Source organism: Lithobates pipiens, unplaced genomic scaffold, assembly GCF_037356315.1.
Source record: "Lithobates pipiens isolate NorthernLeopardFrog02 unplaced genomic scaffold, aLitPip1_a1.2 Scaffold_23, whole genome shotgun sequence".
NCBI classification, from domain to species: domain Eukaryota; kingdom Metazoa; phylum Chordata; class Amphibia; order Anura; family Ranidae; genus Lithobates; species Lithobates pipiens.
Genome location: NW_027507785.1, coordinates 310472739 through 310491240, shown reverse-complemented (window position 1 = coordinate 310491240; position 18502 = coordinate 310472739). Strand labels below are relative to the sequence as shown.

The 18502-nt window shown below is 42.5% G+C and overlaps 1 protein-coding gene across 2 annotated transcripts in view; it reads right to left on the bottom strand.

Moving 5' to 3' along the window:
- Positions 1-355: 355 nt before the first annotated feature.
- Positions 356-18502, bottom strand: part of DEPDC1 (DEP domain containing 1) — a 43324-nt gene continuing 25177 nt past the window's right edge. For both annotated transcript variants that reach the window (XM_077450497.1, XM_077450498.1), the window contains 3 exons: positions 17686-17862; positions 12989-13153; positions 356-735 (listed from right to left, as the gene is read on the bottom strand). In XM_077450497.1, coding sequence (XP_077306623.1) covers positions 595-735; positions 12989-13153; positions 17686-17862 — 483 coding nt within the window. In that variant the 3' untranslated portion in view covers positions 356-594. The remainder of the gene's footprint in view (positions 736-12988; positions 13154-17685; positions 17863-18502) is intronic.

Sequence of the window (18502 nt, the reverse complement as noted above, 5' to 3'; positions counted from 1 at the left end):
GGTTTATACTTGACCGATCTCCTCTAGCCCCTTGCCTATTGGCCACCAAACACAATGGCATGTCTATATGAATGGCAGTCCACCATGAAAGTTGTGGTTGATATATATGCACAATAATGTGCCCAGGTTCCAAAGATAAAGAGATTGTACAAGTTGGCAACTGAAGGCATCTATAGACTTGGGGCTAACATCCAGCAAGTTTTCTTTAAGTGACCCTTCAGGTCTCTAGTAGTTTTGGCAATGGAGGACTAGGTAGGTGTTACTCTACCATTATGTCTGATAATACATTGGCTTACGGCTTTCATGGACTGATTTTTATAGTCTTACAGGAAAAAAAAAAAAAAAAAAAAAAAAAAAAAAAAAAAAAAAGGAGCTTGCAATAGCATGACCGCCAGGAAAAAAGTTTTTTTTTTTTTAGGAGGAAGATCTTTGTTGGGAGAACTGGCAAATTATGGTCTGAATAAAAAATTGAAAGGTTCCCATACGGGTATCTTCCCTGAAGGAGAGATATAGATATATCTACATGTTCATTCATTCAATAACTTTCCAAACAAAGAAGCGGTGGAGACTGTCCTACATGTGTGACTCTTCTAGTCAGTATCTTAAATTGCGGAATTTTGGTCTTTTCAGGACCAACATTGGCTGCTTAATGGTAGGCTTGTCTCCAAACAGTTTGGCTTCACTTTCGGTGGTTGGAAATCGGCTCTTGTATATTTCAGGATATTCTTTCTGGAACTGTGGGGAAACAAAGTTTGCATATAAAATAACTAAAGCATCTCATCTGCGGGATTCATTAGCACTTAAAAAAAATTGCTCTAAACAGATTTAAAAAAAAAAAAAAAAAAAATGCCAAAGGACCCTCTACTTCCTTAGCTTGAATAGCCAGGACATGCAAACATGAAGGTGTACAACTACTTTGGCAATTGTCCCATAACTGCAGAGTTGCTGCTGCATGTCACCTATGGTCCCAAAGTCCAGCAAGCATGCTGGTACATGTATTTCCATAGCTTCAGCTTAACCCCCACAAGCGTTCATGACTGGTCATCCACCCGCTGTTGATTAAATTAGCTACATGTCTAACCCAGCCAGGCCATCACCATGGCATTTAAGCTTGGCTTATTCCCTCAGGCATAGCTTGTGCAGAAAACTAGTGCTCCTAGCGCCAGGAACCCCAGCAACCTTTTTTATTTCCAAGACGATTGCTAGTGTTCCTCAATGTTTCCTAGTAGGGAAGTTGCCTCCTGTTTCCCAGTGGAGAAGATTCCTAATGACCCCCAGTGCTTTTCCAGATCCTGTTTTCTAGTGCTTCCCTGTATGAGGTCAACCGTAACCCTCACTTGTTACAGGCATGAAAGCTCTGTGTCCTAAAGGGATCATTTCTTTTAATACAGTAGGGAAAATGATACGATCTCCTGCGTATTTTGTAGGTTTTCCCCCTTACAAAGTATTGGAGGATCTAAAATTTTTAGCTCAGGTGTATTTTAAATGATAGAGACAGAATGTCAACCAAAAATCACGTTATACAAATGATACAAATGCAAAATGTTATAAATTGCGTTGTTGTTCAGTGAGAAAAAAAAAAAAAAGTATTTGATCCCCTATCAACCAACAATTCTGGGTCCCACAGACTGGTTACAGTAGGTGCTCATGTGGCACACATATTAGTCCTGTCGATGCAAGAAGGTGCTCCTAATGGAAACTCGTTATGTGTATAAAAGACACCTGTCCACAGAATCTTTCTTCTAGGGATGCACCGAATGGGTTTTTTGGCGCCGAAACCGATACGAAAATGAAATATACACTAGGCCGAAAACGATACCGAAACAGCACAGATACCGAAAATGACTTTTTAAAAAATATTTTTTATACAGGAGGTGGTCAGAGACTGACGACATGGTAAAAGATGCGTGTTGTCCCCTCGTGCAGCCAGTGTGTTGTCCCCCCGTGCAGCCAGTGATGCAGCAAAGAGAGAGGAGAGTCGCCTCTGCCGTCTGGTTCAATACAGCGCTGGGAACATCACAGCTTTAATTTCAATAGCTGTGTGTGCCCCCGTCGCATACAGCCCCTCCCCCTTGTCCGGGGAACTGTGATAGACAGATCCCCCGTCCAATCTGGACGGGTGATCTGTCTATCAAAGTTCCCCGAACAAGGGGGAGGGGCTGTATGCGACGGCGCGCGACGGGGGAACACACAGCTATTGAAATTAAAGTCGTGAGGTTCCCGCCGCTCTATTGAACCAGACGGTGGAGGCGGCTCTCCTGCGCTATACACCTCCCATGATGGGCGGCACCAGGGGCAGTGCTACGCCCCCGCCCAATTTTCGGCTCAATTAATCGGCCGTTTTTTCCTTTCGGCAAATTTCGACCAAAGAGCTGCCAAAGGATGTCAGGGGCAAGAATGTAGACCTGCTCAAGGCTGTAACGGGCTACAGGGCGAGACCAAAATTTAGCTCTTTGGCATCAACTCAACTCGCCATGCAGTGTTGCATTTAGGTTTTGTGCTGCCCTAGGCCTAAGCTTGTGAACCCCCCCCCCCATTTAAATATGACCCACCCCTTCCTGTAAGACCCGCACTGAAATTTTCCACTGGGGACACCAAGTCTGAGGGCCTTGAGGGGCAATGTATTCTCTCAATTTGCAGAGATTTCCTCTCACTTCCTGTTTGGCTATGGGGCAGGAAATGAAATCTCCGCAATGGGGGGGAAAAAAAAAAAAAGGAAGCTGTCAAAGCCAACTGCCAATCATAGGCGGCCAGTCTATTTTTGCCAAATTTATGGAGAGGCCCAAGAGGATATAACAATGCCAGCAGTGCAGCAGAAAAAATATAGCACAGTGATGAAGGTATGTGGTCCCGGCCTTGAGCAAAGGACAGATTGGGGGCAGGAACAAATAAATCCATCTGTTTATTTTTATCATCGGCAATCAACAGAAATAAAAATGAAGATTCCTTAATACGTCCAACTGACACAAGCAAAGGATTGTAGGAGAGTCCTACTACCTACCAGCCAGGTATAGGTGACCATGTCGGTGTCCCTTGCGTCTGCATCAACCCTAGATTAAAACCTCTATGGCAGCTAGGCAAGTGCCATGCAAGTTTCACCCAAATAGTGAAGCTTTCCTTCTACCCATGCTATATAATCTAGTCAGCTACTGTATAAACATTAACACCTACCTCCTCTATAGATTACCAGTAGCTGAGATCTATGGTAAGTCACTATAACCACTTCAGGACCGCCGTATTGCCAATGTACGTCAGCACAATGGCACAGGCAGGCACAATCACGTACATCTACGTGATTGCCTTCCAGCGGGTGGGGGGTCCGATCGGACCCCCTCCCGCTGGTTACGGCGGTCCGATTCGGTCCAGGAGCGCTCCGTGATGAGGGGATGGCCGTTGGTTTTCGGCCACCCCCTCTGGATCGCTCCTGGCCAATGAGAAGCTTCCTCCCCTGTGTATTGTTTACACAGGAAGGAGGAAGTGATGTCATTCTCCTCGGGGCGGTCTTTTTGACCGGACTACGAGGAGAAGACAGAAAGTAAGTGTGCACCAACACTACACTGACATGTAGGTACACACAGGCACACAAACCCCCCCCCCCCCAGTCACAGTGTCACTGATTGCATTGATCATTTCTTTACTGATCAATGCATTCAGTGTCAGTTGTGACAGTAAAAACTGTCAGGACAGTTAGTGTTAGGTCCAGGGTAGCCCCCTATCACCCCCCAATAAAGATTTAACCCCCTGATTGCCCCTAGAGTTAACCCTTTCACCCCCTTTTGCCAGTGTCACTAAGCGATCATTTTTCTGATCGCTGCATGTGTCGCTAGGTAGCTAGTTATTTTTTTAGGTTCACCGCCAGGTTTTTATATCGCTAGGTACCCCGATATACTACCCAATAATGGTTTTAACCCCCTGATTGCCGCTAGTTAACCCTTTGACCCCCTTTTGCCAGTGTCACTAAGCGATCGTTTTTCTGATCGCTGCATTAGTGTCGCTACAGTCGCTAGGTAGCTAGTTATTTTTTTAGGTTCACCGCCAGGTTTTTATAGCGCTAGGTACCCCGATATACTACCCAATAATGGTTTTAACCCCCTGATTTCCGCTAGTTAACCCTTTCACCCCCTTTCACCAGCGATCACAGTATAAGTGTCACTGGTGACGCTGGTTAGCCAGTTAGTTATTTAGGTTCCCCGTCAGGTTTTTATATAGCGCCAGGGACCCCCATATACTACCTAATAAAAATTTGAACCCCCTGATTGCTCCTAGTTAACCCTTTCACCACTGATCACCGTATAAGTGTTACGGGTGACTCTGGTTAGTTTGTTTTTTATAGCATGAGGGCACCCACCATTTATTACCCAATAAAGGTTTAACCCCCTGATCACCCGGCGGGTGATATCAATTAGGTTTTAGGGTCAGGGTCTGCGTCGCCCCAGGCAGCGCTAGGTTAGTGCCAGTACCGCTAACACCCACACACAAAGCATACACCTCCCGTAGTGGTATAGAATCTGAACAGATCAATATCTGATCTGATCAGATCTATACTAGCGTCCCCAGCAGTTTAGGGTTCCAAAAAAACGCATTGTTAGCGGGATCAGCCCAAATACCTGCTGGCACCTGCGTTTTGCCCCTCTGCCCAGCCCACCCAAGTGCAGTATCGATCGATCACTGTCACTTACAAAACACTAAACACATAACTGCAGCGATCGCAGAGTCAGGCCTGATCCCTGCCATCGCTAACAGGTTTTTTGGTAGCATTTTATATTCAAATGCGGAAGGCAGTGCTTGGTTTTCGGGGTCCCGTACGTGGCTAGGCTCCCAAAAAGTCCCCCACATGTGGTATCCCCGTACTCGGGAGAAGCAGCAGAATTTATTTTGGGGTGCAATTTGACTTCTGCCCATAGCATGTGTGAGCAATATATCATTTAGTGACAACTTGGTGCAAAAAAAAAAAGTTTGTAATATTCCCGCAACTTGTGGCAAAATATAAAATATTCCATGGACTCAACATGCCTCTCAGTAAATAGCTTGGGGTGTCTACTTTCCAAAATGGGGTCATTTGGGGGGGGTTTTGTGCTATTTTGGCATTTTATGGACTTCGAAACTGTGATAGGTAGTGAGGAGTTAAATCAAAAATTTGCACCCTTAGAAATCCTGAAGGTGGTGATTGGTTTTCGGGGTGCCGTGCGCGACTAGACTCCCAAAAAGTCCCACACATGTGGTATCCTCATACTCGGGAGAAGTAGCGGAATATATTTTGGGGTGCAATTCCACATATAACCATGGCATGTGTGAGCAATATATCATTTAGTGACAACTTTTTGTAAAAAAAAATTTTTTTTTTTTTTTTTTGTCATTATTCAATCCCTTAGGACAAAAAAAATAAATATTCAATGGGCTCAACATACCCATCAGCAATTTCCTTGGGGTGTCTACTTTCCAAAATGGGGTCATTTGGGGGGGATTTGTACTGCCCTGCCATTTTAGCACCTCAAGAAATGAGATCGGCAGTCATAAATTAAAAGCTGTGTAAATTCCAGAAAATGTACTCTAGTTTGTAGACGCTATAACTTTTGCGCAAACCAAAAAATATACGCTTATTGACATTTTTTTTACTAAAGACATGTGGCTGAATAAATTTTGCCCTCAATGTATGACTAAAATTTAGTTTATTCGATTTTTCTTATAACAAAAAGAAGAAAATATCTTTTTTTTTTTTCGAAATTTTCGCTCTTTTTCCATTTATATCGCAAAAAAAAAAAAAAAAAAAAAAAAAAAAAAAAAAAAAAAAAAAAAAAAAATCGCAGAGGCAATCAAATACCATCAAAAGAAAGCTCTATTTGTGGGAAGAAAAGGACGCAAATTTCGTTTGGGTGCAATATTGCATGACCGCGCAATTACCAGTTAAAGCAGCGCAGTGCGAAATTGCAAAAAGACCTCTGGTCCTTAAGGTATTTATTGGTCCGGAGCTGAAGTGGATAATATATAGCGACCTCTTAAAGTGGAAGTAAACCCATCAATTTAACCACTTGACCACTGGGCACTTAAACACCCTTAATAACCAGACCAATTTTCAGCTTTCGGTGCTCTCACATTTTGAATGACAATTACTCAGTCATGCAACACTGGACCTATATGAAATTTTTGTCCTTTTTTTCACACAAATGGAGCTTTCTTTTGGTGGTATTTAATCACCGCTGGGTTTTTTATTTTTTGTGCTATAAAAGAAAAAATACAGAAAATTCTGTAAAAAAATGAATTTTTCTTCATTTCTGTTATAAAATTTAGCAGATTAGTAATTTTTTCTTCATAAATTTTGGCCAAAATTTATACCACTACATATCTTTGGTAAAAATAAGTACAAATTGGTGGATATTATTTGGTCTTTGTGAAAGTTATAGAGTCCACAAGCTATGGTGCCAATATCTGAAAATTGATCACACCTGAAGTACTGACGGCCTATTTCAATTCTTGAGACCCTAACATGCCAGAAAAGTACAAATACCCCCCAAAATGACCCCTTTTTGGAAAGAAGACATTCCAAGGTATTTAGTAAGAGGCATGATGAGTTTTTTGAAGTTGTCATTTTTTCCCCACAATTCTTTGCAAAATCAAGATTTTTTTTTACTTTTTTTTTTTTTTTTTTTTTCACAAAATTGTCATATTATCAGTTTATTTCTCACACAGCATATGCATACCACAAATTACACCCCAAAACACATTCTGCTATTACTCCCGAGTACGGCGATACCACGTGTGAGACTTTTACACAGTGCGGCCACATACAGAGGCCCAACATGCAGGGAGCGCCATCAGGCGTTCTGGAGCACCCAGGACAATTCTGACATTTCTCTCCTACATGTAAAAATCATCATTTATTTGCTAGAAAATTACATCGAATCCCAAAACATTATATATGTTTTTTTAGCAAACACCCTGGAGAATACAATGGTGGTCGTTGCAACTTTTTATCTCGTACGGTATTTGCGCAGCAATTTTTCGAATGCTTTTTTTTGGAAAAAAAAACTGTTTTGTGCTTAAAAAAAAAAAAAAAAAACAGTAAAGTTAGCCCAATTTTTACATAATGTGAAAGATGAAGTTACTCCGAGTAAATCGATACCTAACATGTCACTCTTCAAAATTGCACAGGCTCGTGGAATGGCGCCAAACGTTGCTACTTAAAAATCCCCATAGGCGATGATTTAATTTTTTTTTTTTACTGGTTATATGTTTTGAGTTACAGAGGAGGTCTAGGGCTAGAATTATTGCTCTCGCACCAACGTATGCAGCGATACCTCACATGTGTGGTTTGAGCACCGTTTTCATATGTGGGCGGAACTTACGTATGCGTTCGCTTCTGCATGCGAGCACATGGGGACAGGGGCGCTTTAAAAAAAAAATATTTATATTTATTTTAGTTTGACATTTTTTTTCCCCAAAAATAAATTTTTTGATCACTTTTATTCCTATTACAAGGAATGTAAACATCCCTTGTAATAGGAATATGGCATGACAGGTCCTCTTTACAGTGAGATGTGGGGTCAATAAGACCCGCATCTCACCTCTAAGCTGGGAAGCCTGAAAAAAAAAAAAAAAAAAAAAAAAAAAAAAAAAAAAAAAAAAAATTCTGGATTTGATAGTATTGGCGAGTCGGTAGAAGCACCGGAGGGCGGCGGGAGGGGGGGTGTCTATGGCTGGGTATTGCAGGGTATCACCGACTATGGCTGGGTATGGCTGGGTATCTCAGAGTATGGCGTTGCAGAGCATTGCAGGATATTGGAGGGTGTTGCAGAGCATTGCAGAGTGTTGCACGGTATTGGAGGGTGTTGCAGAGCATTGCAGAGTGTTGCACGGTATTGGTGGGTGTTGCAGAGCATTGCAGAGTGTTGCACGGTATTGGCGGGTGTTGCAGAGCATTGCAGAGTGTTGCACGGTATTGGCGGGTGTTGCAGAGCATTGCAGAGTGTTGCACGGTATTGGCGGGTGTTGCAGAGCATTGCAGAGTGTTGCAGGGTATTGGTGGGTGTTGCAGAGCATTGCAGAGTAATGCAGGGTATTGCAGAGTAATGCAGGGTATTGCAGAGTAATGCAGGGTATTGCAGAGTAATGCAGGGTATTGCAGAGTAATGCAGGGTATTGCAGGGTATTGCAGGGTATTGCAGGGTATTGCAGGGTATTGCAGAGTATTTGCAGGGAATTGAGGGGTTAATTTTCGGTGAGCAGCGATGTGGGCACTGCAGATGCAGCCCACATCGCTGCTGACACCGATCTCTTCCCCCTCCGCTGTTCCGATCGGTACAGAGAGGGGAGGGAGGAACCGGCGTCATAACATGACGCCGGTTTGTTTACAAGTGATCACTCCGTCATTTGACGGAGCGATCACGTGGTAAACGGTAGACGAGCCGTTTACCGCGATCCGTGATGCGCCGGGTCCTGTGGACCCGGCGGTCACGGACGCTCTCGAGTGCGCGCGAGAGCGGAATTCTGGGAGGACGTCATATGACGGCCTCCCACAGTTAAGAAACCACCCTAAAGCCGTCATTCGGCTATAGGGCGGTTATTAAGTGGTTAAACAAAGAAACAAAAAAAAAAAAAAAAAAAAAGGCATGCCGGGAATGCTAACTGCACATTGGCTGTGCTCTCAGCCAAACTATCAAACAATCCAATGGCTGGTGTCATAACGAATCACATGTGCAGCACGATAGCAGTTGATTAAACAGAGGCAAAGATGGCAGCTTCCTTGGCTGAAAACGACAGGGGAGTTTACTTCCACTTTAAGTGCAGCTGAGCATCTCAGTCTCCCTTTCATCTGGCACCATCCCTACTACCCAGATTATAAGCCCCATGGCAGCTAGGTAGTTCTTGCAATTCCCAGTCAGCTGGTATGGTTTTCCTTTCAGCCCGCCTGCCTCCCTTCACGTGTCTCCACTACACCTCTCCCAACATGGGGGTCTCCACACAATGGAGAGCTCCTCCCTCTTCACTTTACTGGCCCGCGCCCATCAGCTGACTTTCTTCTCCAGACAGTTTCAGCCTCCCGACATGGCATCTGTCTCTCTGTAGCTGAGAACTGGTGAAAGGTCGATGAAGGGTCTGCTGTGATAAGACAAAACTAGGAGCGGCAGGCCCTCCCCAAAGTTGCAGAACGCCAGCCGCCAATTCATTGGTAATGCTTTATTACCTGGGTCCTTTGGGATGCCTGGGCCCCCTACACACACACATACATACATGGGCTGTCCCCCCCTGTTGGCGGCCCTACTGGTATTATCAGCAGTGCGGCCGCTTGATGGGGGCTACAGACCGATTTGCCTCCCGTCCAGTCTGCCCAATATAACTGGCACTGCACTAAAAATGTAGTGGTAGCTGGCAGGGACTCTTTTCGTGCTGCCCCCACCCTTGCAAAGTGCCACCCTAGGCCTGGGCTTTGTTGGCCTAGGCCAGAACACAGCATTGTCGCCGTGTTTGGAGGAAGAAAAGGCTGACTATGACCCTAAAAGAACACCATCCCTACAGTCAAGGGTGGACTGGAAACATGATGCTTTGGGGCGGTTTCTCTGCTAAAAAAAGGTACAGGCTGACTTTGCTGCATTGAAGGGCCAAGGGAACGAGGTCATGTATTGTAAAATCATGGATGAGAACCTTCTTCCCTCAGCCAGAACATTGAAGATGGATCATGGAGGAGTCTTCCAGCACGACAATGACCCAAAACATACCTCCAAGGCAACAAAGCAGTGGCTCAAGAAGAAGAACATTAAGGTCATAGAGTGGCCTAGCCAGTCTCCAGACCTTAATTCCATAGAAAATGTACGGAGGGAGCTCGATGTTCAAGTTGCCAAGCGACAGCTGAGAAACCTTATGGATTTAGAAAAGATCTGTAAAGGAGAGTGGACTAATATCCCCTCAGATTTGTGCAAACCTGATCACCAACTACAAGAAATGTCTGACCTCTACTTGCCAACAAGGGTTTCTCCACCAAGTACCAAGTCATGTTTTGCTTGGGGATCAAATACTTATTTTGCTCACTGAACTGCAACTCAATTTAGAACATTTGTATTGTGTTTTTTTTTCTGGATTTTTGGTTGATGATATTCTGTCTCTATCATTTAAAATACACCTATGATAAATATTATAGACTAGACATCATTACTTTGCAAGTGGGCAAACTTACAAAATCTGCAGGGGATAAAAAAAAATTTCCCCACTGTATATGTTGCTGTACATCTTCAATATACAATTTTTTTTTTTTAAAAGATTGTTTTTAAGGCAGGTAAATATTAAAGCGATTGTAAAGCTTTAATATTTTTTTTTTTTTTTATTAAAAACAAACATGCCATACTTACCTGCTCTGTGCAATGGTTTTACACAAAGCAACTCTGGATGCTCTTCTGGGGTTTACCGCTTGTGCTCCCGGCTCTTCCTCTTTGGCGAGTGCCCACCATAGAAAGCTACTTGTGCAGGCTCGATCCCGAGCTGCCCTGTCTGAGTCTATAGATACAGACAGCACGGCTCGACACACCTGGCTGTATTCACAGAGTGACTTGACACCTACAGTGCTGTCGACCCTCAGACTTAACCCTTGTACACATGGTCGGAGATTCCGACAACCAAATCCGTCGGAGTAATTCTGATGGTTTAATTCCGGAAGAGGTCCGGAAGTGATGTTGCATACACACGGTTGAACAAAGTTGTCGGAAAATCTGATTGTATATAATGTGAAGACGTTATTTCGTTACGTCTGCCAAGTATCACAACATTCCTCAGTCACTGAGCTAACTAAACATTGTAACCTTTTTGTTCTTTTGATCAAAGGAATAAACTTCGGTCTGTAAATGAGGGAAGTTTAACTACTTAAAGCAGAGGTCCCGCCAAATTTTTTTTTTTTAAAGTCAGCAGCTACAAATACCGCAGCTGCTGACCTTTAAAATAAGGACACTCACCTGTCCAGGGCGCCGGGGATGGTCGGCACCCAAAGCCGTTCTGTCCCTCGGGTGGAGGCGCCGCCATCTTCGGTAAGAGAATCAGGAAGTGAAGCCTTGCAGCTTCACAGCCTGGTTCCCTACTGGGCATGCGTGAGTCGCGCTGCACTATTCCACTGGTACATCCTGTCTTCTGGGACCTGTGTGTCTCCCAGAAGATTGGGGGGGGGGGCGCCGGATATGGCATAGATAACCGCGGGTACCCGTGGATATCTATGCCCAGAAGTGGGAACAAAATACCTGGATTATACAGGTATTTACTCTCCCCTCCCCCCTGAAAGGTGTCAAATGTGATCACGGGGATTTGAGGATTTCGGAAGTAAAATTTCTAGATTTCTATATATATATATATATATATATATATATATATATATATATATATATATATATATATATATATATATATATATATATATATATATATATATATATATATATATATATATATATATATATACATATACATATACATATACATACATATATACATACACACACACATACACACACACACTTTTTTTTTTTTTTTAAGCAGAGACACTAGGGCAGGGGTGGCCAACCAGTGGCCCGCGACCTTCTGCTCTGGAATGGCAGGTTAGCAAGCCCAGATCGCAGGTTGCTGACCCGTCATACCAGAGCATCGGTGTTGTGAATGAAGCTGGTGGTAGAGGAAGAAAACGGCTGCAGAGCAGAGCCCCATAAGCCAATGCTTCCTGTACAGCGCCGGCTTTTGCCACAGGCGGAGTCTATGGCAAAGTCCAGTTAACCCACAGCACTATCGTGCACCCGCAGAGTGGGTAATCATCAGTCTGAAAGCAGTTTAGGCCTTTTTCACACGATCGGCCCTACCCAATCGGACCCTCAATTCACCTCTACAGAGCGGCAGATGTAAACAGACTTTTGGACGTTTACCCTTGCCTGCCTCCAATCCGGTCCTAAAAATCTGATAAAGAAAATAGAAGGGAGTTCGCCCCCTTCCATCTGGGTGGATCGGAGGGCCTATAGAGTAGCCGTGACCTGTCATCCACCCGTTTCGCTCATTGTATGTAGCCCGAGACTGGTTACCAAGTTGCTTAAGTGGCCCTCGCTCTTAAAAAGGTTGGGCACCCCTGCACTAGGGAATAAAATGGTGGTTGTTGCAATACTTTATGTCAAACTGTATAAACATACAGTGGTCTTTCAAATGCAATTTTCAGGAAAAACTGAATGAAATAAAAAAAAAAAAAAAATATATAAATAAATATATGAAGCAAAAAAAATAGTGAGTCTCATCTTGGCCAGAATCATGCAGCTCTCACACACACACACTAATATATATATATATATATATATATATATATATATATATATATATATATATATAAATATAATTTTTTTTTTTTTTTTTTTTACACACACACACACACACACACACACACACAAACAGTGACACTAAATGATATCCTTAATCTCAAAAAAATACCGCATGCACATCTACAACTTAATCTATTCATGAAATTGATTACTATTTTTTTCTGCCTCCCTTCAACATCCTCTGTTAGCCCCCAGATCTCCTTTTTTCCTCCCAATTCCTCTTGTTGGGAACGACCAGTGAACTTTAGTTGTGGTCGTTTGTACTGCTCTATAGACAGGAGTGAGCGAGAGAAGGTGGCGAGTCCCCGACATATCATGGAGAATGAACACCGTCACCCTCCAACTCCTCACTTCCTGTGCAGATGACAGGGTGACACAAGGACAGGAAGTCCTGAGCAATCTCTCTAACAGGAGCACAGTAACTATATTCTATTTATCTTCTTTCTTTCAGAGAAGTGGGGAAAGTTTCTTTCATTTTCTGTGTTCTAGGGACCCGTTCTCATTCCTTGTGCTGGATTCACAAGGACAAGGGAACAAGAAATCATCCTCTGTTAGAACAAAGTTATAATTCTTTTAATGTCCCATCCCCCACTCTATTAATTGGAGATTTATGCCTTGGCACACCAAACATTCACTTAGCCAGGTAGAGGAGGTCTGACCTGCTTGAGCTTCTTCTTCTTGTCCTTCACAGAGAGGTTTTTGTCTTTCACAATACTTTCCAGCAGATCCATTATAGCAACCTGTGACATCACCACTTTCTGCTCCTCGAATTCCTGAGTGCTGATCTGCTTACAGAAATAAAATCCGGGAGGTTGGCCCTTTACCTGCAAAAAACAGAACGCCATTATTCCGGAAGGATCCGTACAAAGTGAAAGCAGACCAACAATGCGGGGCTATGGGAGGATAGCCACAGAAATAAATACTTTACACATCATACACAGAATTCTACAATATTCAGAAAACGGGTGAAATGCATCGACCTATAGAGACCAATCAGGAAATCAAATTTTTGATTATCAAATTTATTTTAATAAAGTGCTTTTGGAGTAAGCAAAATCTAAAGATAATTTTCTATTTAAGATACATTAAGAATTTAGGAAAAGAAAGGAGGATGACGGTACCCATTTCCATTTAAAGAATAACCCAATCGAGGCACAACTAACATTAATGATTTAGTTTATTCAGCATGAAATGGAGCTTAGTTATGCAGCAAGAGGCTGTATAGTCTGCAAAATTTGCATTATTTTTGGTAAACTCATTTAATGAATCCAAGCTCTGTGCGCTGAAATAACATGCACTGCATTGATGCATTCACACAATTTCACAGCAACTATGAGATAAAACAAAGTTCAGGAATATTCCTTTTATCCCATTGTTTTGAAAATCTATGTGCACTACAAGCTATATGATTGAATCGGTTCCGATATCGCTGTTTTACTAACCAGACAGCTTATTATTCTAAATAGGAAACCATTTTGTTTGCAAATTTTAAATATTTTAACTACCACTACTTAAAGAGAACCAGTCATTTCAGATCCATCATGGCAGCGCCTGTTAGCGGGCATCCACTCACCTGCTGCCACCAAGTCCCTCACCTTGGTGCGTTACTGCCCCATCACCAGCCGTCCCATTAAAGTGATTGGGACTGTCGGTCAGTCAACAGCAGGTCAGAGGTGACAGTTGCTCTTTAAAAATTATGATTTAAATCAAGCCTTTTTACTAGGGATTTAAAATCTACTTGATTTAAATCGAATCCTCCCTGGGCGCAACACAAACAGTGTGTTATATATTCTAAAAATTGGTGCTCTATTCCATAGATACTTGGATGTGCATCTACTCCTGATGAAGTGGACTGAGATTCAAGAAATGCGTTGTATTTTAGGATGCATTTTTCTTTTGATCATGTATTGGTACTTGTAATATTATTGTATGCAATATATAATCATGTAATTTTTATGCACTGGTTTGATATTATATCATTTTAATATTTATGTTGTGAAATTTGTATTTACCAAAAAATCTGTGTCCACTGTATGTGTACTATATGTTCACGTTACACCTCATTTCAATTCCCAAAATAGGACTGACTTTTTTTATGAATATGCATTTGCAGGGATGGAGGTGCATTTCATCATATTTTACCAATTTCCAGCAAATTTAAATATTGTTGCTACCCGGTTCTACACTTTGCACTTCATGGAGCTTTTGCGCACTGGTGGCGGACAACTTGATGTATTAAATATAAAGCAAAGTATATTCAAAACATTACGCACACAATGGTGGCATTTCAATTATAGATGGATTCTGATAGGTAGACCAGTAAAGAGGTCTCCTTGCCAATGTTCTCGGTTCTATTCCTGCTCGTTTTTGTAGCTTCTCCCTCCACTTGTGGCCTTCTTTAACCACTTCAGCCCCAGAAGGCTTTACCCCCTTAATGACCAGGCCATTTTTTTTGCGATACAGCACTGTGTTACTTTAGCCGACAACTGCGCTTTCGTGCGACGCTGTACCCAAATAAAGTTGATGCCCTCTTTTTCCCCACAAATAGAGCTTTCTTTTGGTGGTATTTGATCACCTCTTGGTCCCCCCCCCCCTTTTCGCTTTTTTGGCGCTATAAAAAAAAAATGAATATATATATATATATATACACATACACACACATACACACATACACACATACACATACACACACACACACTAAAAAACAAAAACACATTTAAAAGAAAAAGCTACAATTTCTTCATCAATTTAGGCCAATTTATATTCTACTACACATTTTTGGTAAAAACAAAAAACACACACATACAATAAGCATATATTGATTTGTTTTTGCAAAAGTTTTAGCATCTACAAAATAGGGGATAGATTTATGGCATTTATTTATTTTTTAACACTAGTAATGGCAGCGATCAGTGATTTTTAGCAGGACTGCGACATGGCGGTGGACAGATTGGACACCTAGCTGACATTTGACACTTTTGGGAACCAGTGACATTATTACAGTGATCAGAGTTCCCCCTCTGGCCAATCTGCGCACGTCCACAGAAAGCAGTGTACAAGCCGATGTACACCTACGGTGATTCGTGCAGCTGAGCCAACCTGCCACAGTATAACTGCGGCGGCTGGTTGGCAATCGGTTAAAGTATAATTATAAAGCAAACTAGTCGGTGGCAATATAACTACTGAATAGGTTCTGCCAGAGTGGTGTAACCCCCAGATCCAGGCTGCTCCAATATGTTAAAACATGTGATGGAACCCTGTCCTCAACAGGACTAGGTGCACCGTAAATGCTTCCTTTGTCCAGAACCAGCACTATCCAAGACCCCTTAGCTCACCCAGTCATTAGCCGTAACTCAATGTAGGGTGAGAAACATCAAAACTCTTTATTCAAAAACACAGGTAACAGATATACAACTCAGCAAAATATCCCCCCCCCACCCCATCTTCCTTTGGTTCAGGGCGGGGTAAACTGTCCAATCAGCAATAAAAGGAATTCAGAGGCATTGAAACATTTGAACAATAGAAAGCCTTATCAGCAGGGAGGGCTGTTGAAGGGATTCTCCCCTGCCTTGCCCCGGGTTCACATGCCAGGAACACAAATACAAAACATCCATCCCATAATACGCTTCTTCTAAGGCAGATAGACACAACAGAACAATGGGACACAGCCACACCCCAAACGATCTCAGCATGAGACAACACGCAATATATACATATATACAACATTCCAGTGTGGCTGTACAGCAAGTCCGACTAGCACAGATCAGACTGGGGTTCTTGGTCACCCTGTGCCCCTAATGGAAATAGGGTGATTTACACATAGGGGGGCCAGGGGAGCTGGACACAATTTCCAGAGCTCTCCAAAGGTAAGCTGGGTTCCACAAGCCCTCCCCACCTAAAGTGACTCCCTTCACATAACACTTTCTAGTATTGACAGCTGTCCTACACACCACCTCTACTGGCCAGTAAGACCACAGTCGATGTGATGCACCATAAGGAACAACGAAGCGGTAGAGTCAAATCCAACATAGCCATGCTCTATGGGTTCCTTCAGAGCTATAAAAAGGTAATTAACCACTTGCCTACCGGGCACTTTTATCCCCTTCCTGCCTAGACCAATTTTCAGCTTTCAGAGCGGTCACACTTTGAATGACAATTGTGTGGTCACGCAACACTGTACCCATATGACATTATTATTTTTTTTAGACAAATAGAGCTTCCTTTTGGTGGCATTTAATCACCACTGTTTATTTTTTGCTAAACTTAAAAAGGCCACAATTTAAAAAAAATTTTTGCAAATAGTTAATTTGTCTTCTTCACCGATTATCAGTGTAAATGTCTCCGGTCACAGGATCGCCGGTTATCCGCTTTCCTTAGACAGCAATGAGGAAAGGAAATGCTGATAACCGGCATTTGTTTACATGTGAAGAGCTGTGATTGGACACAGCTGATCACATCGACCCTTTGCCTCGATCCGTAGTTAGCTGCGAGGGCATCCTATGACAGCCTCCCAGGACTGCACTGTAGTCATTATACAGCTAGAGCGCCCCCCGCGCCCATTATTCCTTACCGTGAAATACCTTCCCCTATTTTACTCCAAGTTATTTGTTAGGGAATAAATTCCACCAATTCCTGCCAGTAATATTGAGTGCTCTTGGCAAATGCCTCATTATATAAGTGAACCTGTGACCATCCCCTACCCTTTTTATTTATGCCAATATATGTTCTTTTCTAAGTGTTTTATTACAATGTCAAATCAGTATTTTAATGCCCATAATTAACTTTCATTTTAAATCCACTAAATACATTCCAGGTGCATCAACACAGAAGGTGTGCAAAGTCTTACAAGTGGCTTTCTTTAGAATGCAACCAAAGCCCGAGTGCCAGCATGGTGCAGAGGGGAACCCTTGCTCTGTGTGGAAGCAGTGGTCTGACTGCAGAGGTCAGATATGCCCCCTGAAATCTGCAAAACTCATGCCCTCTGCTTATTGAGAACTCCAGCTCTGGCATGGCAGAAGCTTTGGGTGAGGGGCTGGGGGAGGGGAATTTGGACCTGTGCAGGGAGAGACAAGCAATGCAATCATTTAACAAACTGACAATTTAGAAAGATAAATCATTTGCAACTAAAACTTTTGCAGGGAATAAAGGGTTAGGCAAAGAAGACAGATGAAAAACTCCCATTTGGCGCCAATCCATCACGACCAAAGATGACCCCACATCTGCTATAAATATGAAGGAGGTTGGGTGAAACTTGCAAAGGGTCCAAATTGCTAAGGGGACGACATACTGAAGACCTTTACACCCCAGGAAAAAGTGACACTTTTTAACCATCTATTTCTAGAAGGACGACATTTACCCGAGGTCTCTGGAGGTATTGAATATGTTCCTGCACAGCAGTCTGCAGATAGCAGGGTACTTGCAGGACCTCTTGGTGATGGTCCATGAGGAAGGAGACCAGTCTGGTAGCAAGCAATTCATCCAGATCCACCTCCTCAGCACAGCACAGCACACATCGGGAGAAAGTCTGGATCATCTGGAAGGACAGGACACCACAGAATTAAAAAAAAAAAAAAAAAAAAAAAAGGAAGAGGATCAAAAAGACAAAAAAAACTCTACACATTTTAAATAATAAACCATACAGCCAAAAAATATGCAACACTCCAAATGATTGAGTTCTACATTCTCTTGAATGCTATAGCATTTAGGATTACTTTAATGACAAATGCCAACCAATAGAAAACCTGAAAAGGAAAACAAAAAAAATAAAAAAAATAAAAAAAAACACACACACCCCACACCACACACCAGCATGGTTTCTCAACAAGGGTAGGGTACCTCCAGGAGGTTGCTAGGAGTTCCTTGAGCAATGAGCAATTGTTGCCTCTCGGATAAGTTTCCACTGACACCATTGATCTTTTTAGTTATCTGTAAGGGGGTAATTCTTCCCAAATGATCTCAAATGTAAGGAACAATTCTTCCCACTGACCACTCTAATGTATCATGTTATAGATATAGTCATTTTTAGCAGGGGTTCCCCAAGATCTGAAAGTTATTTTACGGGTTCCTCTGTGTGGAAAAAGTTGAGAAAGGCTGGTCTACAAACCACCGTTGATACCAGCACATAGTCCAAATGTGCTCCAAGTGTGGGGAAAAAAAATAAAAAAAGTGTAACC